Source organism: Lithobates pipiens, unplaced genomic scaffold, assembly GCF_037356315.1.
Source record: "Lithobates pipiens isolate NorthernLeopardFrog02 unplaced genomic scaffold, aLitPip1_a1.2 Scaffold_3, whole genome shotgun sequence".
In the NCBI taxonomy this organism is placed as follows: Eukaryota; Metazoa; Chordata; class Amphibia; order Anura; family Ranidae; genus Lithobates; species Lithobates pipiens.
The window spans coordinates 281,846,561-281,873,583 of record NW_027507790.1 but is presented as its reverse complement, the minus strand read 5'-3'; the positions used below and the strand labels follow the sequence as shown (position 1 = coordinate 281,873,583).

Here is a 27,023-nt window from a genome sequence, read left to right as displayed (position 1 = left end):
ATCTGCATTCCGGGGACATAGCGAGGAAGAGGAGAAATATGTTCATTCATTCGTGCCTTCTATCTCACCGATACGCTTGGGGTCAGCGTGGTCCTCTTCTGGCTCTTTATAAGGCTTAAGATCGTCGCTGTCAAAGCCGATGTTCATCCATTTGTCATTCATTATTTGCTGAGCGAGAAAATCAGAAAGTCAGATGGGGGAAGAAGTGGGGGCAAAGGACAGACAGGCCTACAGGCGGCGGGGGCGGGGGGGTTACCTCCAGAGTACACCTCTTGCTGGGATTCAGCACCAGAAACCTCCGCAGGACGCTCTCGCAGTCGGTGCTCATGTAGAAGGGGACTCTATATTTACCGCGGAGGACCCTCTCCCTCAGTTCCTGGGGATACAAACCAGAGACATGAAGAGTCCTATTCATCCTCAGACAGAACCTACCTCTCGTTCTACCCACCCACCTCCAACCGCCGATACTCACCTTCGCTCTACACAGAAAACATACTAAATGGACTTGTGTCTTTATTGTTTTTTTTCAACCTGACTATGTAATTGTGTAACTGTTCGCTGCTTTCCGTGCTGCTTTATAAAGTTATTTTCAGCCCGAAATATAACAAATCTTTATCCCACCAGTACAGTGCCTGGAAAAAGTATTCATACCCCTCGAAATATCCCACCAACCAGCTCTAATTCATCCAACTCCAGATTAATCTTCTTGAAACCTACAGTTGTAGACCTGTTAGTTCACGAGTTGTCCACCGCCGTTTCTGTACTACTCTATCGATGTGAATTTTCAAGAAAACCCTTTGTACGAGAAAGTTCCCACCAACCAAAAAACGTAAATGTATTTTATTGGGATTTTATGTGATAGACCAGGGATTCTCAACCAGGGTTCCTCCAGAGGTTGTAGGGGTTCCTTCAGCATTGGGCCATTTCTGCCTCTCAGATAAGTTCCCACCGACACCATTGATCTTTTTAGCTATCTGTAAGGAGGTAATTCTTCCCCAATGACCACAAGTGTAAGGACCGTTCTTTCCAATGACCACAAGTGTAAGGACCATTCTTCCCACTGACCACAAGTGTAAGGACCATTCTTCCCAATGACCACAAGTGTAAGGACCGTTCTTCCCAATGACCACAAGTGTAAGGACCATTCTTCCCAATGACCACAAGTGTAAGGACCGTTCTTCCCAATGACCACAAGTGTAAGGACCATTCTTCCCAATGACCACAAGTGTGAGGACCATTCTTCCCACTGACCACAAGTGTAAGGACCATTCTTCCCAATGACCACAAGTGTAAGGACCATTCTTCCCAATGACCACAAGTGTAAGGACCATTCTTCCCACCGACCACAAGTGTAAGGACCATTCTTCCCAATGACCACAAGTGTGAGGACCATTCTTCCCACTGAACACAAGTGTAAGGACCATTCTTCCCACTGAACACAAGTGTAAGGACCATTCTTCCCACTGACCACAAGTGTAAGGACCATTCTTCCCAATGACCACAAGTGTAAGGACCGTTCTTCCCACTGACCACAAGTGTAAGGACCGTTCTTCCCAATGACCACAAGTGTGAGGACCATTCTTCCCAATGATCACAAGTGTAAGGACCATTCTTCCCAATGACCACAAGTGTAAGGACCATTCTTCCCAATGACCACAAGTGTAAGGACCGTTCTTCCCACTGATCACAAGTGTGAGGACCATTCATCCCAATGACCACAAGTGTGAGGACCATTCTTCCCAATGACCACAAGTGTGAGGACCATTCATCCCAATGACCACAAGTGTGAGGACCATTCTTCCCAATGACCACAAGTGTAAGGACCGTTCTTCCCACTGACCACAAGTGTAAGGACCATTCTTCCCAATGACCACAAGTGTAAGGACCATTCTTCCCAATGACCACAAGTGTAAGGACCGTTCTTCCCAATGACCACAAGTGTAAGGATCGTTCTTCCCAATGACCACAAGTGTAAGGACCATTCTTCCCAATGACCACAAGTGTAAGGACCATTCTTCCCACTGACCACAAGTGTGAGGACCATTCTTCTCACTGACCACAAGTGTAAGGACCATTCTTCCCAATGACCACAAGTGTAAGGACCATTCTTCCCAATGACCACAAGTGTAAGGACCGTTCTTCCCACTGACCACAAGTGTAAGGACCATTCTTCCCAATGACCACAAGTGTAAGGACCATTCTTCCCAATGACCACAAGTGTAAGGACCATTCTTCCCACTGACCACAAGTGTGAGGACCATTCTTCTCACTGACCACAAGTGTAAGGACCATTCTTCCCAATGACCACAAGTGTAAGGACCATTCTTCCCAATGACCACAAGTGTAAGGACCATTCTTCCCAATGACCACAAGTGTGAGGACCATTCTTCTCACTGACCACAAGTGTAAGGACCATTCTTCCCAATGACCACAAGTGTAAGGACCATTCTTCCCAATGACCACAAGTGTAAGGACCATTCTTCCCAATGACCACAAGTGTAAGGACCATTCTTCCCAATGACCACAAGTGTGAGGACCATTCTTCCCAATGACCACAAGTGTGAGGACCATTCTTCTCACTGACCACAAGTGTAAGGCCGCGTACACACGCGGGGACTGTTCGCCCAACTTTGTCCGTCAAACAGTTTCGGCAAACAGTCCGCTCAAAATTAGCATGGACGGACATGGCCACACACGACGGACGAACAGTTTGCTGAAACCGTACGCGATGACGTGAACGGCACGTACGACGGGATGCAAAATACGACGTCCTATACATTGCATTACAACTTTCGGCGTGTAAATCCTTTCTAAGCATGCGCGGAACTTAGTTTGACGAACAAGCCTACACACGAGGGGACTGTTTGCTGAAACCAAGTTTCAGCGGACAGTTTTACGGAAATTCCGAAAAACTTTGTTCGTCAAACTGTCCGCTGAAACTGTCCGCTGAAAGCCCACACACGGGCGGACTGTCCGCCCAAACACTGTTCAGCGGACAAAGTTGGGCGAACAGTCCGCCCGTGTGTACGCGGCCTAAGGACCATTCTTCCCACTGACCACAAGTGTGAGGAGCATTCTTCCCACTGACCATCACACTAATGTATCATGAGTTGTAGATTTCTAATTTTTAGCAGAGGGTTCCGAGACCGGATAATTATTTCCAGGGTTCCTCTGCATTGAAAAGATTGAGAACGTCTGTGAGCGACCAACACAAAGTGTCACATAATTGTGAAGTGGAAGGAAAATGATAAACTGAAAGATGTAGACAACTCAGAGAACCCTGTTCAGCGGACAAAGTTGGGCGAACAGTCCGCCCGTGTGTACGCGGCCTAAGGACCATTCTTCCCACTGACCACAAGTGTGAGGAGCATTCTTCCCAATGACCACAAGTGTAAGGACCATTCTTCCCAATGACCACAAGTGTAAGGACCATTCTTCCCACTGACCACAAGTGTAAGGACCATTCTTCCCAATGACCACAAGTGTGAGGACCATTCTTCCCAATGACCACAAGTGTAAGGACCATTCTTCCCAATGACCACAAGTGTAAGGACCATTCTTCCCAATGACCACAAGTGTAAGGACCATTCTTCCCACTGACCACAAGTGTGAGGACCATTCTTCTCACTGACCACAAGTGTAAGGACCATTCTTCCCAATGACCACAAGTGTAAGGACCATTCTTCCCAATGACCACAAGTGTAAGGACCATTCTTCCCACTGACCACAAGTGTGAGGACCATTCTTCTCACTGACCACAAGTGTAAGGACCATTCTTCCCAATGACCACAAGTGTAAGGACCATTCTTCCCAATGACCACAAGTGTAAGGACCATTCTTCCCAATGACCACAAGTGTGAGGACCATTCTTCTCACTGACCACAAGTGTAAGGACCATTCTTCCCAATGACCACAAGTGTAAGGACCATTCTTCCCAATGACCACAAGTGTAAGGACCATTCTTCCCAATGACCACAAGTGTAAGGACCATTCTTCCCAATGACCACAAGTGTGAGGACCATTCTTCCCAATGACCACAAGTGTGAGGACCGTTCTTCCCAATGACCACAAGTGTGAGGACCATTCTTCCCAATGACCACAAGTGTGAGGACCATTCTTCCCAATGACCACAAGTGTAAGGACCATTCTTCCCAATGACCACAAGTGTGAGGACCATTCTTCTCACTGACCACAAGTGTAAGGACCATTCTTCCCAATGACCACAAGTGTAAGGCCGCGTACACACGCGGGGACTGTTCGCCCAACTTTGTCCGTCAAACAGTTTCGGCAAACAGTCCGCTCAAAATTAGCATGGACGGACATGGCCACACACGACGGACGAACAGTTTGCTGAAACCGTACGCGATGACGTGAACGGCACGTACGACGGGACGCAAAATACGACGTCCTATACATTGCATTACAACTTTCGGCGTGTAAATCCTTTCTAAGCATGCGCGGAACTTAGTTTGACGAACAAGCCTACACACGAGGGGACTGTTTGCTGAAACCAAGTTTCAGCGGACAGTTTTACGGAAATTCCGAAAAACTTTGTTCGTCAAACTGTCCGCTGAAACTGTCCGCTGAAAGCCCACACACGGGCGGACTGTCCGCCCAAACACTGTTCAGCGGACAAAGTTGGGCGAACAGTCCGCCCGTGTGTACGCGGCCTAAGGACCATTCTTCCCACTGACCACAAGTGTGAGGAGCATTCTTCCCACTGACCATCACACTAATGTATCATGAGTTGTAGATTTCTAATTTTTAGCAGAGGGTTCCGAGACCGGATAATTATTTCCAGGGTTCCTCTGCATTGAAAAGATTGAGAACGTCTGTGAGCGACCAACACAAAGTGTCACATAATTGTGAAGTGGAAGGAAAATGATAAACTGAAAGATGTAGACAACTCAGAGAACCCTCGTCCGGTACCAGTATCTCGCAGCCGGTCCGGCGACACCATATGAGATTAGATTCGCTTGGCGTCTTTCAACTGAGCCTCCAGGCTCCTGCTGAGAAGCCAACCTTTGCTTGGCCTTCTCCCGGAGAGTCCTCCCCTGGGTGCTTCTCCAGTTGCTGGGCCTCTCCACAAACCGAGACGGCACCGGACCACCTTCGAATCCTTCTTTCAGTTTCTTTGCCTCGGGCTAGCCAGTTCCGAGACATGGAGTCGGGTGGATCCGCACCCCAGGTCATGAGAGCCCTGGGGGCTGGTCAGGAGGACCAGGACCAAACAGTCAGAAAGCACTTCTGGACCGGAAAACCCCCGAAGCACGTGACATCCGCACCTTCAGTACCCTCTCCCAGAATGCACAGCAAGAGTGACCCTCCCACTGGGCTGGTTTCGAGAGAGAACTGGCACTTAATGCACCCAACTGGACTGTGTTCTAGCACCTGCCAGGGATGACAGAGCCACCTATGGTCAAGCAGAACACAATGCAATCCAGCCAGACTGGTACTGAGGACAAAATTTCGAGTAATTAAACCCAAAACCAAACTGGAGTTCCAGGAATATTAAATTCCAAAACACACATAGCACGTGCTCTTCAGGAGCGGCGCTACACTGAGATTCAATGACACACAGGTGGACTCTATTTAATAATTAGGTGACTTCTGAAGGCGATTGGTTCCTCTAGATTTTGGTTAGGGGTATCGGAGTAAAGGGGGCGCCATACAAATGCCCCTCCCCCCACACTTTTCACATATTTATTTGTATCATTTATCATTTTCCTTCCACTTCACAATCATGTGACACTTTGTGTTGGTCCATCACATAAAATCCCAATAAAATACATTTATGGTTTTGGTTGTAACAAAATGTGGGGAATGTCAGGGGGGTATGAATACTTTTTCAAGGCGCTGTATCACTCAGTCCCTCTGCTTTCTCCTTCTATCAGCGTGTTCCTTGTGAGCACATGAACAGACTGGACCACCTCCACGTCCGGCTCCTTCTTCTGCCACACTCCAGGTGATAGCACGGCTCGTATTTAATGGTATATTAATGATTACGGAGCTGCATTCATTTGTGACTTTTATATCCGCCTGGACTTCAGTGTTAAGTGTATGGCCAAAACAATCGTTTTTTGTTTGTATTTTAGTTTCGGATGCAGTATGGAAGGGTTAAGACCCCATCAGGTTTCCTTTTAATTTGTGTCTCCCGCTGGAGATCTCCCTTCACTTCCTGTCCCAGAGACACAGCAGGAAGTAAGAAGAGAAGCAAAAATATCCAGACCGATTTGCTGGTGGCCCCCCGGCCATGTATTGGCCACCGCAGCCCATTTAACAACCACCCGTCCAGTTTTGGATCCCGCTCAGACCAATATTTGGGGCACATGTGCTCAGTGCCCTGGTGCCATACACACATCGAGTCTAAAGCTGACCATACATACAACAATGTTCTTTTTCAAATTCCCTTTAGATTTATGTAGTGCAAGGGCCGGCCTGATTGCATACAAATTGATAAAGTGTTTAGGTTTGAACTCCTATTATACGGTTTTGGTAAATCTAAAGTAAAATTGTAGAAGAAGATTGTATCATGTATGGCCAGTTTTAGACAGGTATGGGAACATTTAGATTTGGATTTATTTGCTCAGTTGCCCGTTATTTCTTGTTGCCACATCTACGGCTTGCTCTATGGTTGTTATACTTGTTGTGAAATACTATTACTCCCCATTTTCGGATATGCTGTGGCCTAATGCATGGTGGCCTTAGTGTCAGGGCTGGGCTTGGCCCTTCCTTGTCTGGGCTGGCCGCTCAGCTGTCGTCTAATTGCCAGCTCCAATCTTTCCACAGTTACTCAGCTGTTGATGATATCCTGCTCGTCAGTCATGTCTACTTAAGCCGTCCAGTCCAGAGCAGCTCTGTCTTCGCCTTGGTCAACATCACAGAGACTATCTCCTGTGTTCCTGGTCAAGACTTGCTATGCTGACATCCCTTCTGGCTCCAGATCCTGCTTGCTGTTCCTCTACACTGATCCCTGACTTCTGGCTTGTCTGACTATCCGTTCCGGTTACTGAACTTTGCCTATGTTTTGAGTATGTTTGTTCTTTTTACTTTTATTATAAACAAGTGTGATTTAATTGTACTTCTGTCTCAGTCTGATTCATGGTTCCTGACAGTAGGTGAAGGTCATGAAGTCAGAAGATACAGTCAATCCACTTGTTGGTAATATTTTTTCCAGATTGGATGAGTAAGATCACCGCATGGATCAGTTTGCCTTGGCGTTACAATTGCTCCTGAATCACACGGCTCACCTGGAATCCCCCACGGTGGCTTCTCCAGTACAACCTGAGTCGCAGGCCGTCCCTGCTGCTGTGCCAGTTTCTGTGCAGGCACCCGCCTCGAGTATTACCTCTATAAGAGGTATGTCTGGTTCTGCTCCGCTTCCCCAGAGATTTGGGGGTGATCCAGTTCAATGCAGAGGGTTTCTCAATCAGGTTGAGATATACTTCGAAATGCTGCCCCAGGCGTTTCCCACGGACAGAAGCAAAGTAGGTTTGGTGATATCTTTGCTTTCTAAGAGAGCCTTGGCCTGGGCTAACCCTCTATGGGAGATGCAAAAACCTGTTGTCTTGAGTTACTCTGAGTTTGTGGCCTCCTTTAGAAGGGTATTTGACGTTCCCGCACGCTCCGCTTCTGCTGCCAAGTGCCTCATGTCCATCAAAGTACGAGAACTGTTGCCGACTACGCCATTGAATTCCGTACTCTGGCAGCAGAGGTTGCTTGGAACAATGAGGCCCTCATGTCTGCTTTTTCTCATGGTCTCTCGGATTCCATCAAGGATGAGATAGCAGCTCGAGATATACCCACTGAGCTGGAGAGCTTGATCTCGTTTGCCATCCTCATTGACTCCAGACTCAGAAAGACTTTCTCTTAGGGAGTGCTTGCGGAAGCCTCCTGTACGTTTGTCTCCGAGCTTTGTAGTCCCACCCATGCCTCCCTCACCTCCCTCACCTCCCATGCCTCCCTCACCTCCCATACCTTCCTCACCTCCCATGCCCCCCTCACCTCCCATGCCCCCCTCACCTCCCATGCCCCCCTCACCTCCCATGCCTCCCTCACCTCCCATACCTTCCTCACCTCCCATACCTTCCTCACCTCCCATACCTTCCTCACCTCCCATACCTTCCTCACCTCCCATACCTCCCTCACCTCCCATACCTTCCTCACCTCCCATACCTTCCTCACCTCCCATGCCTCCCTCACCTCCCATGCCTCCCTCACCTCCCATGCCTCCTGGTACCAAGTCGGTCAGTGAAGATGAACCCATGCACCTGGGCTTCACGCGTCTCTCTGCGGATGAGAGAGCCTTTAGGAGGAGGGAGAGATTGTTCCTTTATTGTGGCCAGGCAGGTCACATTTTGAAGTTTTGTCCTACCCGTCCAGGGAACGCCCGAACCTTGAGGTCCTGTCATGGACAGCCCTTAGGTGGCGTTGTTTCATCCCCAGTTATGCAGAAGGATAAGCTCCTGGTTTCGATCACCCTTTCTTGGGCTGAGTCGTCCATCGAGATACAGGCTCTAATCGACTCTGGGGCTGCAGGCCTGTTCATTGATGCTGCATTTGTTTTGCAGCACTCGATTCCGCTGCAGCTGCGTGACACTCCACTTGCCATTGAGGCTCTTGACGGGAGACCTTTACAGCCTGCCCATGTGACGGTTCCGTTGTCCATGGCTGTAGGGGCTCTTCACCATGAGATAATCCAATTCCAAGTTATTTCCTCACCTAAGTTTCCGCTGGTTATTGGTTGTCCTTGGTTGCAGAGACACAACCCCTCTTTTGATTGGCTCCGTGCTGAGGTTCTCTCCTGGTCACCACAATGCAGTGAGACATGCTTCCAGAAGGTATCCAAGGTCCTGTGCACCGCTTCACTCCCCTCCCTGCCGGAGGAGTACCGTGATTTTGGTGATGTCTTTGATAAAGGTCAAGCCGGTAGTTTGCCTCCACATCGGCCTTATGATTGCATGATTGACCTTCAACCTGGTGCCATACCTCCTCATGGCCGGGTTTACTCTTTGTCGGTCTTGGAGGATAAGGCCATGGAGGAGTATGTTGCTGACACACTTTCTTGAGGTTTCATCCGCAAATCCTCGTCTCCTGCTGGTGCTGCTTTCTTCTTCGTGAAGAAGAAGAGCGATGACCTGAGACCTTGTATAGATTATAGGGGTCTCAATTGTTTCACGATTAAGAATGCCTACCGATTCCATTGATTACAGAGTTATTTGACCATCTCAAGAGAGCAACGATTTTCACAAAGCTTGATTTGAGAGGAGCATATAATCTTGTGAGGATTAAGGAGGGCGATGAGTAGAATACTGCGTTTAATACCAGAACATGCCATTATGAATACCTGGTAATGCCTTTTGGCCTTTGTACCGCAGTTTTCCAGGAATTTATTAACGATGTCCTCCGAGATTTGTTGCAGTTGTGTGTGGTGGTTTATCTAGATGATATCCTCATATTTTCCAAGTTCCTGGAGAGCCACCACACAGATATCTGTCGTGTGCTTCAGAAACTAAGAGAGAACAATCTCTATTGTAAACTGGAGAAGTGCGAGTTCCATCGTGAACAGGTTACATTCCTGGGCTATGTCATTTCCACTGCTGGTTTTTTCATTGGACCCAGAGAAACTTTCGGCAGTCCTACAGTGGCCCCGACCCATGGGTTTACGTCCTCTGCAGCGTTTCCTGAGCTTTGACAACTACTATCGGAAGTTTATTTGTAACTTCTCGTCTCTGGTGAAGCCTCTGACTGATATGACCAGGAAGGACGGTAACCCACAGAGTTGGTCTCCGGAGTCCATTAAGGCCTTTGAGACTCTCAAGGCTGCCTTTGTTTCTGCTCCTGTGTTGGCACATCCTGATCCTACGTTGCCTTTTATTCTAGAAGTTGATGCTTCTGAGACTGGAGTTGGAGCCCTTCTTTCTCAAACTACTACCTCTGAGAGCGCTATGCATTCTTGTGGCTATTTTTCCAAGAAATTGTCACCTGCGGAGTGCAATTATGAGATTGGTGACAGAGAGCTGTTGCCGATCATTTTAGCCCTGAAAGAATGGAGACATCTCCTCTAAGGTACCACTGTGCCCGTTCTTATTCTTACTGACCATAAGAACCTCACATTCTTGTCTGAGGCTAAGCGACTCTCTTCCAGAAGGGCGCGATGGGCTCTTTTCTTGTCAAGTTTCATTTACATTGTCTCATTCTTACCAGTAACTAAGAATGTAAGGGCTGATGCCTTGTCACGACAATTTTCCTCCACTTCCAAGTCGGAGTCGGTTCCGGTTCCTATGATTCCTCCTGATCGTATCTTGGCTACGGTTCTCACCAGTCTCACTTCTCCTTTGGGTGACAAAATTCTTGCTGCTCAGGTCCATGCTCCTCCTGATAAACCTTGTGACCTCTGCTTTGTCCCAGAGAGTCTCCGTACTGCAGTGCTCCAGACTTACCATTCTCCCAAGGCTGCTGGCCACCCATCAACTCTTTTGGGCCATTTTCCAACCATTCTGGTGGCCTAGTCTATGTGCTGATGCAACCGCCTTCATAGCTGCCTGTTCCGTGTATGTTCAGAGTAAGACTCCACATCTTCCAGTGGGCCTCCTACAACCCATACCCAATGGAGAGAGGCCCTGGACCCACCAGTCTATGGATTTCATTGTAGAGTTACCCAACTCCCAGGGCAACACTGTTATCCTTATGGTGGTTGACCGGTTCCCAAAGATGTGTCATTGTATTCCACTTAAGAAGTTGCCAACTGGCCTCCATTTTTGCTTGGGAGATCTTTTGCTTACTTGGGCTACCCAAGGTGATTGTCTCGGATAGGGGCAGTCAGTTTGTCTCCTGGTTCTGGTGAGCCTTTTGTGCACAGTTGGGAATTCAGCTTGCGTTCTCTTCTGCGTATCACCTGCAGTCTAATGGGGCCGCAGAACGAGCCAATCAGTCCTTGGGGCAATTCCTACGTTGCTATATTTCTGACCATCATAACAACTGGTCTGACCTATTACCTTGGGTAGAGTTTCCTCACAACAGTGCCTTGAATTCTGCCTCCCGATTGTCTCCATTTATGGTGAATTATGGTTTCCAACCTTCCATGTTGCCTGACTCGTTTGTTCCGCAGAGTATTCCTGCGTTAGAGGAGCATCTCCGTGGTCTTTGTTCCACTTGGGCACAAGTCCAGGAGGCTTTGCGTCATGCTAATGATAGGTACAGACTCCATGCTGCCTGCAGACGCCTGCCTGCACCTTCCTACCAGGTTGGGGACAGAGTCTGGCTGTCATCTCGCAACCTCCGGCTTCGTGTTCCCTCACTGAATCTCGCACCTCAGTTTAATGGGCCATTCCGTATTCTTTGCAGGATTAACCCAGTGGCTTACGCGTTGGACCTTCCTTCTAATATGCGTATTTTGAATGTATTTCGTGTCTCCTTATTAAAACCTTTGGTCTGCAACCGCTTTACCACCTCAGTGCCACGTCCTCACCCTGTACAGGTTGAGAACCATGAGGAGTATGAAGTACAGTCCATTATTGACTCCCGTAGGTTCCGTGGGCACATACAGTACCTGGTGCATTGCAAGGAGTACGGTCCGGAGGAACACTCTTGGGTCTCATCCTCGGACGTACATGCCCCTGTCCTCCTCCGTGATTTCCATAGACGTTTTCCCCTCAAGCCTGGTGGTCCTCCAAGGGGGAGGAGTCGTTGAGGAGGGAAGACTGTCAGGGTTGGGCTCAGCCCTTCCTTCTCTGAACTGGCCGCTCAGCTGTCGGCTAATTTCCAGCTCCCATCTCTCCACAGTTACTCAGCTGTTGATATCCTGCTCATCAGTCCTGCCTACTTAAGCCGTCCAGTCCAGAGGATCTCTGCCTTCACTTTAGTCAACACCACAGAAACTATCTCCTGCGATCCTGTTCCAGACTTGCTTTGCTGACATCCCTTCTGGCTCCAGATCCTGCTTGCTGCTCCACTACATTGATCCCTGACTTCTGGCTTGGCTGACTATCTGTTCCAGTTACTGAATTTTGGCTATGTTTTGACTACATTTGTTCTTTTTAGTTTTATTAAACAAGTGGGATTTAACTGTATTTCTGTCTCGGCCTGATTTCATGGTTTCGGGGTTTCTGACACTTCGGAACCTTTGTCCAGTATAACTTTCTGGTGGCCCTAGGAACCTTTGTCCAGTATAACTTTCTGGTGGCCTTAGGAACCTTTGTCCAGTATAACTTTCTGGTGGCATTAGGAACCTTTGTCCAGTATAACTTTCTGGTGGCCTTAGGAACCTTTGTCCAGTATAACTTTCTGGTGGCATTAGGAACCTTTGTCCAGTATAACTTTCTGGTGGCCTTAGGAACCTTTCTCCAGGATAACTTTCTGGTGGCCTTAGGAACCTTTGTCCAGTATAACTTTCTGGTGGCATTAGGAACCTTTGTCCAGTATAACTTTCTGGTGGCCTTAGGAACCTTTGTCCAGTATAACTTTCTGGTGGCCTTAGGAACCTTTGTCCAGTATAACTTTCTGGTGGCATTAGGAACCTTTGTCCAGTATAACTTTCTGGTGGCCTTAGGAACCTTTCTCCGGGATAACTTTCTGGTGGCATTAGGAACCTTTGTCCAGTATAACTTTCTGGTGGCATTAGGAACCTTTGTCCAGTATAACTTTCTGGTGGCCTTAGGAACCTTTGTCCGGGATAACTTTCTGGTGGCATTAGGAACCTTTCTCCGAGATAACTTTCTGGTGGCCTTAGGAACCTTTGTCCAGTATAACTTTCTGGTGGCCTTAGGAACCTTTGTCCAGTATAACTTTCTGGTGGCCTTAGGAACCTTTGTCCAGTATAACTTTCTGGTGGCCTTAGGAACCTTTGTCCAGGATAACTTTCTGGTGGCATTAGGAACCTTTGTCCAGTATAACTTTCTGGTGGCCTTAGGAACCTTTGTCCAGTATAACTTTCTGGTGGCCTTAGGAACCTTTGTCCAGTATAACTTTCTGGTGGCCTTAGGAACCTTTGTCCACTATAACTTTCTGGTGGCCTTAGGAACCTTTGTCCACTATAACTTTCTGGTGGCCTTAGGAACCTTTGTCCAGTATAACTTTCTGGTGGCATTAGGAACCTTTCTCCAGGATAACTTTCTGGTGGCCTTAGATTTTTCCTTTATTACACATCTCCTTTTTTTTTTCATCATTATTCATCTTGACCAAGCAAATTGCCTTGAAATATTGAAGATAATGAAGATAAGGTCATGTAAGTGTTTGGCCCCACTTTAAATGTCCTGCCATCCCACAACAACAGCGCGACTTGCACATGCGCAGTAGGGAACCAGGCTGTGAAGCCGCAAGACTTCACTTCCTGACTCCCTTACTGAAGATGGCGGCGCCTCCACCCGGGAGGTGAGAGACGGGGTCGGCTTTGGGTGAGGACATCGCCGACAGGTAAGTGTCTTTATTTTAAAAGTCAGAAACTGCAGTATTTGTAGATGCTGACTTTTAATTTTTTTTTTTTTTTTCCAGTGGAACTCCACTTTAACGAAAAACCCATTTAACCTATTTTTCAGGATATTCAGAAATTTGAATATTTGGAAATTCGAAAATCTGAAGATCCAACAATTCGAAAAACTGGAAATTCGAAAATTCAGAAATTTAACAATCCGAAAATAAGGAAGAAAATGAAATAATAGCGAACTAAAATCCCAAAAATTCGAAAATCTGAAATAATAACTAATAATAATATAACTATTACTAAACTATTAAATTATAGGTATTGGAATTTCCTTTCAAATTTGGCTGTTAGTGAACGCAACGAATACGAATTTATCCGAAGTTACAAATGATCTGAAATAGCGAATGCCGTATCGAAATGAATGGAACGTAACAAAATTACTTTTTTATTATTATTTATTATTAATTTGTTTTAGATGCGGTATTCATTATTTCTGATAATTTGTAACTTCAGATACGACGAAACGTACGTCGGGTGGCAGACGTGCTGACGTCATTGCGATACAGTGTAGGTTGGACGGGCGATTGCATGCCGGCCGGCATTTTTTATGGGCGTTTTCACTGCTTTCTATGTAAGTGTATTTCTTTTACTTTTATTAAATTTGTTACACGGAAATTATGCTATGGTGAGTCTTCTTTCCATTTGCCTGAAATCCCGAGTACCGCCTCTCTGCTTCATGTTGCTGCTGTTGACGGTCCCGGCCTGTTTCATTCAATAAGGGAGCCCTACGGTGATCATGGTGTGAGGAGGTGCTGTGGAGATTGACTGTGGGCATGAAATCGCTTGCCTTTTGGTAAACGCATATTTTGTGTGGTGGTGGTCACGATCCTTGGTGTGTTTTGATTAACCGCTTGAGATCCGCTAAAGCCAGATGACGGCTACAGCGCAGACCTCCTTTGCCGGGACTACGTCTATTGACGTCGTCCCGTGCACGAGCGGCCTGCGCGCCCCGCTCTGTGATTGGCGAGTCTATGAGACTCGCCTGATCACAGATCCGAGCAAGGGGTCGATCCCGACCCCCTTACCACGTGATCAGCTGTCAGCCAATGACAGCTGATCATGTGATACAACGGAGTCGGTAATCGGCTACTTTTCCTCCTCGCGCTGACAGCGCGAGGAGAAAAAAAAAAGAGCCGATCACCGGCGGCCGTGATCGGGACATCAGTCCCGATCACGGCCAGCTTACCAGTGCCCACCTGCCCCCTGCCAGTGCCACCTCAGGAATAAATAAGTTCCCCCCCGTCAGTGCCACCCAGCAGTGCCCACAGTGCCACACATCAGTGCCCACAATCTGCCTCAACAACGGTACTGCACCCCAGTGCCACATATCCGTGCCCATCAGTGTCATCTACCAGTGCCCATCAGTGCCGCCCATCAGTGCCACCTATGAGAGCCACCTATCAGTGCCCATCAGTCCCATCTATCAGTGGTACCTATCATTGCCCCTTAGTGCCACCCATCCGTGCCACCCATCCGTGCCATCTTATCTGTGCCCATCTGTGCCGCCTTATCTGTGCCCATCAGTACTGCCTTATCTGTGCCTATCGGTGCCATCTTATCTGTGTCTATTAGTGCCGCTTTAACTATGCCTATCAGTGCCCACCAGTGCAGCCTATCAGTGCCCACCAGTGCAGCCTATCAGTGTCGCCTCATCAGCGCACTTCAATGAAGGAGAAAAATGACCTTTTTGCAAAATTTTATACCAAAATATTAAACATGATTTTTTATTTTTTTGTTGCATCTTTTTTTGTTTGTTTAGCAAAAAATAAATCTCCGAGCTGTAATTAAATACCACCAAAAGAAAGCTCTATTTGTGGGGAAAAAAATGATAAAAATGTCATTTGGGTACAGTGTTGTATGACCGCGTAATTGTCATTCAAAGTGCATCAGCGCTGAAAGCTGAAAATTGGTCTGGGCAGGAGGGGGGGGGTTAAGTGCCCAGTAAGCAAGTGGTTAATCATTTTGTATTTTTTTTTTTTTTTTTACATTATTATTATTACACTCATATTAACACCATTTTTTTTTTATTATCGCTAATATATATTTTTTTACATTTCATTTTTATTGCTGCTATTAATCTAATATTTTTAAATTTTTCCATGAATTCTTATGAAATGTAAGTAATTATTACGTTTTCACTGGACTATTTTTTCATTTATTGGACTTTTTTTTTTATCGTTTCACTGGGATTTTTTGAATTTCATTATTAACACTTGTTATTTATAATTCTTTTTATAAATGATGCTATGGTTGGTTTATTTATTAGAGGGGTAGATCAACTTTTTTTCACTACTATTGCAATCAATTAATCACTCATTAGGTGTTTATATTTAATTGTATTTACAGTATTTATGTACGTGCGCGGCTTTTTTCTTTTGTTATCAGATAAATTCGTATTCGTTACGTTCACTAACAGCCACATTGTTGAACTTGGAGAAAAGGAGATCTTTGCACTGAATGCCTTACAGGGAAGGGAGAAGGAGGTTCCTGCATGTAGCGTGCAGGAGGCAAGAGGGAAGGCAATCCCTGATGGGGTAAGTAAAGGGGGTCGGGGGGAAGGGAGACTCGTCTCCAGTTATTATCCCCAACAATGATAACTTGTAGCAGCCAAAGAAGTTTACCTTGAGGTTCTGTCCATCAAAAGGAAGAGACCCGCTGACCAGGGTGTAGAGGATGACCCCGAGGCTCCAGACATCCACCTCAGGTCCATTATACCTCTTTCCCTGGAAAAGCTCCGGAGCAGCATATGGAGGACTGCCACAGAATGTGTCCAACTTTCCTCCCGGAGTAAACTCATTGCTGAAGCCAAAGTCTGCGATCTTTATGTTGGCCTCGGCGTCCAGGAGAAGGTTCTCTGCCTGTAGAGAAGAAGAAAAGAGACGTCCCGATGTCACTCCGTCATTAATAATAATCCTCTCCGACTATTAGACGTCCTTTCCCTACAGAGGAGCAATGTGAGGATTACATCCGGTATTCTGGGTGTGCCGAGAGCACAGCCCAAATCTGAAGGATCAGCCCACACACAGAACACGGACCATCGATCATTCTGATTAACATCACCATTCACTGCTGGATCCGTCTACCACCAATCAACCCAAACATCCAGCAAATACTCCACCACCCGAGGCATTCCACCCTCACCGCTGTCCACATTCCAACATTCCCCCATTCCAACTTTCCCCCATTCCAACATTGCCCCATTCCAACATTGCCCCATTCCAACTTTGCCCCACTCCAACATTCCCACTTTCCCACATTCAAACATTCCCTCATTCCAACATTCCCCCATTCCAACATTGCCCCATTCCAACATTCCCCCATTCCCACATTCCCCCATTCCAACTTTGCCCCACTCCAACATTCCCACTTTCCCACATTCAAACATTCCCTCATTCCAACATTCCCCCATTCCAACATTGCCCCATTCCAACATTGCCCCATTCCAACATTGCCCCATTCCAACATTGCCCCATTCCAACATTGCCCCATTCCAACATTGCCCCATTCCAACATTCCCCCATTCCAACATTCCCCCATTCCAACATTGCCCCATTCCAACATTGCCCCATTCCAACATTGCCCCATTCCAACATTCCCCCATTCCAACATTCCCCCATTCCAACATTGCCCCATTCCAACATTGCCCCATTCCAACATTGCCCCATTCCAACATTGCCCCATTCCAACATTGCCCCATTCCAACATTCCCCCATTCCAACATTCCCCCATTCCAACATTGCCCCATTCCAACATTGCCCCATTCCAACATTCCCCCATTCCAACATTGCCCCATTCCAACATTGCCCCATTCCAACATTGCCCCATTCCAACATTCCCCCATTCCAACATTGCCCCATTCCAACATTCCCCCATTCCAACATTGCCCCATTCCAACATTCCCCCATTCCAACATTGCCCCATTCCAACATTCCCCCATTCCAACATTCCCCCATTCCAACATTCCCCCATTCCAACATTCCCCCATTCCAACATTGCCAAATTCCCCCATTTCCACATTCCCACATTCCAACATTCCAACATTGCCCCGTTTCAACATTCCCAAATTCCCCCATTCCCATATCCCAAAATTCCCATATCCCAAAATTCCCAAAATGACCACATTCCCCCATTCCAACATTCCCAAATTCCAACATTCCCACCCCCTCAACACCACAGCAATGTCCTCATCTCTTCCAATAGCTCTGGTAGCTTCAATATCCACCAACCACTCCACATTCTCCGGGAAATTCCCCCCCCCCCCCATGTCCACATTACATTCACTGACATCTCTTCTCCTCACTCTCCACATTACATTCACTGACATCTCTTCTCCTCACTCTCCACATTACATTCTCTGATATCTCTTCTCCTCACTCTCCACATTACATTCTCTGATATCTCTTCTCCTCACCCTCCACATTACATTCTCTGATATCTCTTCTCCTCACTCTCCACATTATATTCTCTGATATCTCTTCTCCTCACTCTCCACATTACATTCTCTGATATCTCTTCTCCTCACCGTCCACATTACATTCTCTGATATCTCTTCTCCTCACTCTCCACATTACATTCTCTGATATCTCTTCTCCTCACCGTCCACATTACATTCTCTGATATCTCTTCTCCTCACCGTCCACATTACATTCTCTGATATCTCTTCTCCTCACTCTCCACATTACATTCCCTGATATCTCTTCTCCTCACCGTCCACATTACATTCACTGATATCTCTTCTCCTCACCCTCCACATTACATTCACTGACATCTCTTCTCCTCACTCTCCACATTACATTCTCTGACATCTCTTCTCCTCACTCTCCACATTACATTCTCTGATATCTCTTCTCCTCACCGTCCACATTACATTCTCTGATATCTCTTCTCCTCACTCTCCACATTACATTCTCTGATATCTCTTCTCCCCACTCTCCACATTACATTCTCTGATATCTCTTCTCCTCACTCTCCACATTACATTCACTGATATCTCTTCTCCTCACTCTCCACATTACATTCTCTGATATCTCTTCTCCTCACTCTCCACATTACATTCTCTGATATCTCTTCTCCTCACTCTCCACATTACATTCTCTAATATCTCTTCTCCTCACCGTCCACATTACATTCTCTGATATCTCTTCTCCTCACTCTCCACATTACATTCTCTGATATCTCTTCTCCTCACTCTCCACATTACATTCTCTGATATCTCTTCTCCTCACTCTCCACATTACATTCTCTGATATCTCTTCTCCTCACTCTCCACATTACATTCACTGACATCTCTTCTCCTCACCCTCCACATTACATTCACTGATATCTCTTCTCCTCACTCTCCACATTACATTCTCTGATATCTCTTCTCCTCACTCTCCACATTACATTCTCTGATATCTCTTCTCCTCACTCTCCACATTACATTCACTGATATCTCTTCTCCTCACTCTCCACATTACATTCTCTGATATCTCTTCTCCTCACCCTCCACATTACATTCACTGATATCTCTTCTCCTCACTCTCCACATTACATTCTCTGATATCTCTTCTCCTCACTCTCCACATTACATTCTCTGATATCTCTTCTCCTCACCGTCCACATTACATTTTCTGATATCTCTTCTCCTCACCGTCCACATTACATTCTCTGATATCTCTTCTCCTCACCGTCCACATTACATTCTCTGATATCTCTTCTCCTCACTCTCCACATTACATTCTCTGATATCTCTTCTCCTCACTCTCCACATTACATTCTCTGACATCTCTTCTCCTCACTCTCCACATTACATTCTCTGATATCTCTTCTCCTCACCGTCCACATTACATTCTCTGATATCTCTTCTCCTCACTCTCCACATTACATTCTCTGATATCTCTTCTCCTCACTCTCCACATTACATTCTCTGACATCTCTTCTCCTCACTCTCCACATTACATTCTCTGATATCTCTTCTCCTCACCGTCCACATTACATTCTCTGATATCTCTTCTCCTCACTCTCCACATTACATTCTCTGATATCTCTTCTCCTCACTCTCCACATTACATTCTCTGATATCTCTTCTCCTCACCCTCCACATTACATTCTCTGATATCTCTTCTCCTCACCCTCCACTTTACTTTCTCTGATATCTCTTCTCCTCACTCTCCACATTACATTCTCTGATATCTCTTCTCCTCCCTCTCCACATTACATTCTCTGATATCTCTTCTCCTCACTCTCCGCATTACATTCTCTGATATCTCTTCTCCTCACTCTCCACATTACATTCTCTGATATCTCTTCTCCTCACTCTCCACATTACATTCACTGATATCTCTTCTCCTCACTCTCCGCATTACATTCTCTGATATCTCTTCTCCTCACTCTCCACATTACATTCTCTGACATCTCTTCTCCCCACTCTCCACATTACATTCTCTGATATCTCTTCTCCTCACTCTCCACATTACATTCTCTGATATCTCTTCTCCTCACTCTCCACATTACATTCTCTGATATCTCTTCTCCTCACCGTCCACATTACATTCTCTGATATCTCTTCTCCTCACCCTCCACATTACATTCTCTGATATCTCTTCTCCTCACCCTCCACTTTACTTTCTCTGATATCTCTTCTCCTCACTCTCCACATTACATTCTCTGATATCTCTTCTCCTCCCTCTCCACATTACATTCTCTGATATCTCTTCTCCTCACTCTCCGCATTACATTCTCTGATATCTCTTCTCCTCACTCTCCACATTACATTCTCTGATATCTCTTCTCCCCACTCTCCACATTACATTCTCTGATATCTCTTCTCCTCACTCTCCACATTACATTCTCTGATATCTCTTCTCCTCACCCTCCACATTACATTCTCTGATATCTCTTCTCCTCACTCTCCACATTACATTCTCTGATATCTCTTCTCCCCACCCTCCACATTACATTCACTGATATCTCTTCTCCTCACTCTCCACATTACATTCTCTGATATCTCTTCTCCTCACTCTCCACATTACATTCTCTGATATCTCTTCTCCTCACCCTCCACATTACATTCTCTGACATCTCTTCTCCTCACCGTCCACATTACATTCACTGACATCTCTTCTCCTCACTGTCCACATTACATTCTCTGATATCTCTTCTCCTCACCGTCCACATTACATTCACTGACATCTCTTCTCCTCACTGTCCACATTACATTCACTGACATCTCTTCTCCTCACTCTCCACATTACATTCTCTGATATCTCTTCTCCTCACCGTCCACATTACATTCTCTGATATCTCTTCTCCTCACTCTCCACATTACATTCTCTGATATCTCTTCTCCTCACTCTCCACATTACATTCTCTGATATCTCTTCTCCTCACCCTCCACATTACATTCTCTGACATCTCTTCTCCCCACCCTCCACATTACATTCTCTGATATCTCTTCTCCTCACTCTCCACATTACATTCTCTGATATCTCTTCTCCTCACTCTCCACATTACATTCTCTGATATCTCTTCTCCTCACCCTCCACATTACATTCTCTGACATCTCTTCTCCCCACCCTCCACATTACATTCTCTGATATCTCTTCTCCTCACTCTCCACATTACATTCTCTGATATCTCTTCTCCTCACTCTCCACATTACATTCTCTGATATCTCTTCTCCTCACTCTCCACATTACATTCTCTGATATCTCTTCTCCTCACCCTCCACATTACATTCTCTGACATCTCTTCTCCCCACCCTCCACATTACATTCTCTGATATCTCTTCTCCTCACTCTCCACATTACATTCTCTGATATCTCTTCTCCTCACTCTCCACATTACATTCTCTGATATCTCTTCTCCTCACTCTCCACATTACATTCACTGATATCTCTTCTCCTCACTCTCCACATTACATTCTCTGATATCTCTTCTCCTCACTCTCCACATTACATTCTCTGATATCTCTTCTCCTCACTCTCCACATTACATTCACTGACATCTCTTCTCCTCACCCTCCACATTACATTCACTGATATCTCTTCTCCTCACTCTCCACATTACATTCTCTGATATCTCTTCTCCTCACTCTCCACATTACATTCTCTGATATCTCTTCTCCTCACTCTCCACATTACATTCTCTGATATCTCTTCTCCTCACCCTCCACATTACATTCTCTGATATCTCTTCTCCTCACCCTCCACATTACATTCCTTGATATCTCTTCTCCTCACCCTCCACATTACATTCTCTGATATCTCTTCTCCTCACTCTCCACATTACATTCACTGATATCTCTACTCCTCACTCTCCACATTACATTCTCTGATATCTCTTCTCCTCACTCTCCACATTACATTCTCTGATATCTCTTCTCCTCACTCTCCACATTACATTCTCTGATATCTCTTCTCCTCACTCTCCACATTACATTCTCTGATATCTCTTCTCCTCACTCTCCACATTACATTCTCTGATATCTCTTCTCCTCACTCTCCACATTACATACTCTGATATCTCTTCTCCTCACTCTCCACATTACATTCTCTGATATCTCTTCTCCTCACCCTCCACATTACATTCTCTGATATCTCTTCTCCTCACTCTCTACATTACATTCTCTGATATCTCTTCTCCTCACTCTCCACATTACATTCACTGACATCTCTTCTCCTCACCCTCCACATTACATTCTCTGATATCTCTTCTCCTCGCTCTCCACATTACATTCTCTGATATCTCTTCTCCTCCCTCTCCACATTACATTCTCTGATATCTCTTCTCCTCACTCTCCACATTACATTCTCTGATATCTCTTCTCCTCACTCTCCACATTACATACTCTGATATCTCTTCTCCTCACTCTCCACATTACATTCTCTGATATCTCTTCTCCTCACCCTCCACATTACATTCTCTGATATCTCTTCTCCTCACTCTCTACATTACATTCTCTGATATCTCTTCTCCTCACTCTCCACATTACATTCACTGACATCTCTTCTCCTCACCCTCCACATTACATTCTCTGATATCTCTTCTCCTCGCTCTCCACATTACATTCTCTGATATCTCTTCTCCTCGCTCTCCACATTACATTCTCTGATATCTCTTCTCCTCACTCTCCACATTACATTCACTGATATCTCTTCTCCTCACTCTCCACATTACATTCTCTGATATCTCTTCTCCTCACTCTCCACATTACATTCACTGACATCTCTTCTCCTCACTCTCCACATTACATTCTCTGATATCTCTTCTCCTCACCCTCCACATTACATTCTCTGATATCTCTTCTCCTCACTCTCCACATTACATTCTCTGATATCTCTTCTCCTCACCCTCCACATTACATTCTCTGATATCTCTTCTCCTCACTCTCCACATTACATTCTCTGATATCTCTTCTCCTCCCTCTCCACATTACATTCTCTGATATCTCTTCTCCTCACCCTCCACATTACATTCCTTGATATCTCTTCTCCTCACTCTCCACATTACATTCACTAACATCTCTTCTCCTCACTGTCCACATTACATTCTCTGATATCTCTTCTCTTTGCTCTCCACATTACATTCTCTGATATCTCTTCTCCTCACTCTCCACATTACATTCACTGACATCTCTTCTCCTCACCCTCCACATTACATTCACTGATATCTCTTCTCCTCACTCTCCACATTACATTCTCTGATATCTCTTCTCCTCACTCTCCACATTACATTCTCTGACATCTCTTCTCCTCACTCTCCACATTACATTCTCTGATATCTCTTCTCCTCACCGTCCACATTACATTCTCTGATATCTCTTCTCCTCACTCTCCACATTACATTCTCTGATATCTCTTCTCCTCACTCTCCACATTACATTCACTAACATCTCTTCTCCTCACTGTCCACATTACATTCTCTGATATCTCTTCTCTTTGCTCTCCACATTACATTCTCTGATATCTCTTCTCCTCACTCTCCACATTACATTCTCTGACATCTCTTCTCCTCACTCTCCACATTACATTCTCTGATATCTCTTCTCCTCACTCTCCACATTACATTCTCTGATATCTCTTCTCCCCACTCTCCACATTACATTCTCTGATATCTCTTCTCCTCACTCTCCACATTACATTCTCTGATATCTCTTCTCCTCACCCTCCACTTTACTTTCTCTGATATCTCTTCTCCTCACTCTCCACATTACATTCTCTGATATCTCTTCTCCTCCCTCTCCACATTACATTCTCTGATATCTCTTCTCCTCACTCTCCACATTACATTCTCTGATATCTCTTCTCCCCACTCTCCACATTACATTCTCTGATATCTCTTCTCCTCACTCTCCACATTACATTCTCTGATATCTCTTCTCCCCACCCTCCACATTACATTCACTGACATCTCTTCTCCTCACTCTCCACATTACATTCTCTGATATCTCTTCTCCTCACCCTCCACATTACATTCTCTGATATCTCTTCTCCTCACTCTCCACATTACATTCTCTGATATCTCTTCTCCCCACCCTCCACATTACATTCACTGATATCTCTTCTCCTCACTCTCCACATTACATTCTCTGATATCTCTTCTCCTCACTCTCCACATTACATTCTCTGATATCTCTTCTCCTCACCCTCCACATTACATTCTCTGACATCTCTTCTCCTCACTCTCCACATTACATTCTCTGATATCTCTTCTCCTCACCGTCCACATTACATTCACTGACATCTCTTCTCCTCACTGTCCACATTACATTCTCTGATATCTCTTCTCCTCACCGTCCACATTACATTCTCTGATATCTCTTCTCCTCACTCTCCACATTACATTCTCTGATATCTCTTCTCCTCACCGTCCACATTACATTCTCTGATATCTCTTCTCCTCACTCTCCACATTACATTCTCTGATATCTCTTCTCCTCACCCTCCACATTACATTCTCTGATATCTCTTCTCCTCACCGTCCACATTACATTCTCTGATATCTCTTCTCCTCACTCTCCACATTACATTCTCTGATATCTCTTCTCCTCACTCTCCACATTACATTCTCTGATATCTCTTCTCCTCACTCTCCACATTACATTCTCTGATATCTCTTCTCCTCACTCTCCACATTACATTCTCTGATATCTCTTCTCCTCACTCTCCACATTACATTCTCTGATATCTCTTCTCCTCACCCTCCACATTACATTCTCTGATATCTCTTCTCCTCACTCTCCACATTACATTCTCTGATATCTCTTCTCCTCACTCTCCACATTACATTCACTGACATCTCTTCTCCTCACCCTCCACATTACATTCTCTGATATCTCTTCTCCTCGCTCTCCACATTACATTCTCTGATATCTCTTCTCCTCCCTCTCCACATTACATTCACTGATATCTCTTCTCCTCACTCTCCACATTACATTCTCTGATATCTCTTCTCCTCACTCTCCACATTACATTCACTGACATCTCTTCTCCTCACTCTCCACATTACATTCTCTGATATCTCTTCTCCTCACTCTCCACATTACATTCTCTGATATCTCTTCTCCTCACTCTCCACATTACATTCCTTGATATCTCTTCTCCTCACCGTCCACATTACATTCACTGACATCTCTTCTCCTCACTCTCCACATTACATTCACTGACATCTCTTCTCCTCACTCTCCACATTACATTCTCTGATATCTCTTCTCCTCACTCTCCACATTACATTCCTTGATATCTCTTCTCCTCACCGTCCACATTACATTCACTGACATCTCTTCTCCTCACTCTCCACATTACATTCACTGACATCTCTTCTCCTCACTCTCCACATTACAATCTCTGATATCTCTTCTCTTCACCCTCCACATTACATTCTCTGATATCTCTTCTCCTCACTCTCCACATTACATTCTCTGATATCTCTTCTCCTCACCCTCCACATTACATTCTCTGATATCTCTTCTCCTCGCTCTCCACATTACATTCTCTGATATCTCTTCTCCTCACTCTCCACATTACATTCTCTGATATCTCTTCTCCTCACTGTCCACATTACATACTCTGATATCTCTTCTCCTCACTCTCCACATTACATTCACTGATATCTCTTCTCCTCACCGCCCACATTACATTCTCTGATATCTCTTCTCCTCACTCTCCACATTACATTCACTGATATCTCTTCTCCTCACTCTCCACATTACATTCTCTGATATCTCTTCTCCTCACTCTCCACATTACATTCACTGATATCTCTTCTCCTCACTCTCCACATTACATTCTCTGATATCTCTTCTCCTCACTCTCCACATTACATTCTCTGACATCTCTTCTCCTCACTCTCCACATTACATTCTCTGACATCTCTTCTCACTCTCCACATTACATTCTCTGATATCTCTTCTCCTCACCCTCCACATTACAATCTCTGACATCTCTTCTCCTCACTCTCCACATTACATTCTCTGATATCTCTTCTCCTCACCGTCCACATTACATTCACTGACATCTCTTCTCCTCACCCTCCACATTACATTCTCTGATATCTCTTCTCCTCACTCTCCACATTACATTCTCTGATATCTCTTCTCCTCACTCTCCACATTACATTCTCTGACATCTCTTCTCCTCACCGTCCACATTACATTCTCTGATATCTCTTCTCCTCACTCTCCACATTACATTCTCTGATATCTCTTCTCCTCACTCTCCACATTACATTCACTAACATCTCTTCTCCTCACTCTCCACATTACATTCTCTGATATCTCTTCTCCTCACTCTCCACATTACATACTCTGATATCTCTTCTCCTCACTCTCCACATTACATTCTCTGATATCTCTTCTCCTCACTCTCCACATTACATACTCTGATATCTCTTCTCCTCACCCTCCACATTACATTCCTTGATATCTCTTCTCCTCACTCTCCACATTACATTCTCTGATATCTCTTCTCCTCACCCTCCACATTACATTCTCTGATATCTCTTCTCCTCACCCTCCACATTACATTCCTTGATATCTCTTCTCCTCACTCTCCACATTACATTCTCTGATATCTCTTCTCCTCACCATCCACATTACATACTCTGATATCTCTTCTCCTCACTCTCCACATTACATTCTCTGACATCTCTTCTCCTCACCCTCCACATTACATTCCTTGATATCTCTTCTCCTCACTCTCCACATTACATTCTCTGATATCTCTTCTCCTCACCGTCCACATTACATTCTCTGATATCTCTTCTCCTCACTCTCCACATTACATTCTCTGATATCTCTTCTCCTCACTCTCCACATTACATTCTCTGATATCTCTTCTCCTCACTCTCCACATTACATTCTCTGATATCTCTTCTCCTCACTCTCCACATTACATTCTCTGATATCTCTTCTCCTCACTCTCCACATTACATTCTCTGATATCTCTTCTCCCCACTTTCCACATTACATTCTCTGATATCTCTTCTCCTCACTCTCCACATTACATTCTCTGATATCTCTTCTCCTCACCCTCCACATTACATTCACTGATATCTCTTCTCC

General features: G+C 45.3%; 1 protein-coding gene across 3 annotated transcripts in view; it reads right to left on the bottom strand.

Annotated features, from left to right (window-relative positions):
- MARK4 (microtubule affinity regulating kinase 4) overlaps positions 1-27,023 on the bottom strand; it is a 115,509-nt gene that overhangs the window by 30,001 nt on the left and 58,485 nt on the right. For 2 of the 3 annotated variants that reach the window (XM_077463195.1, XM_077463197.1), the window contains exons 6-8: positions 16,102-16,338; positions 257-376; positions 69-168 (exon numbers count right to left, since the gene is read on the bottom strand). In XM_077463195.1, coding sequence (XP_077319321.1) covers positions 69-168; positions 257-376; positions 16,102-16,338 — 457 coding nt within the window. Of the gene's footprint in view, positions 1-56; positions 169-256; positions 377-16,101; positions 16,339-27,023 lie in introns of all 3 variants that reach the window. The other variant, XM_077463196.1, reaches the window with a different exon arrangement.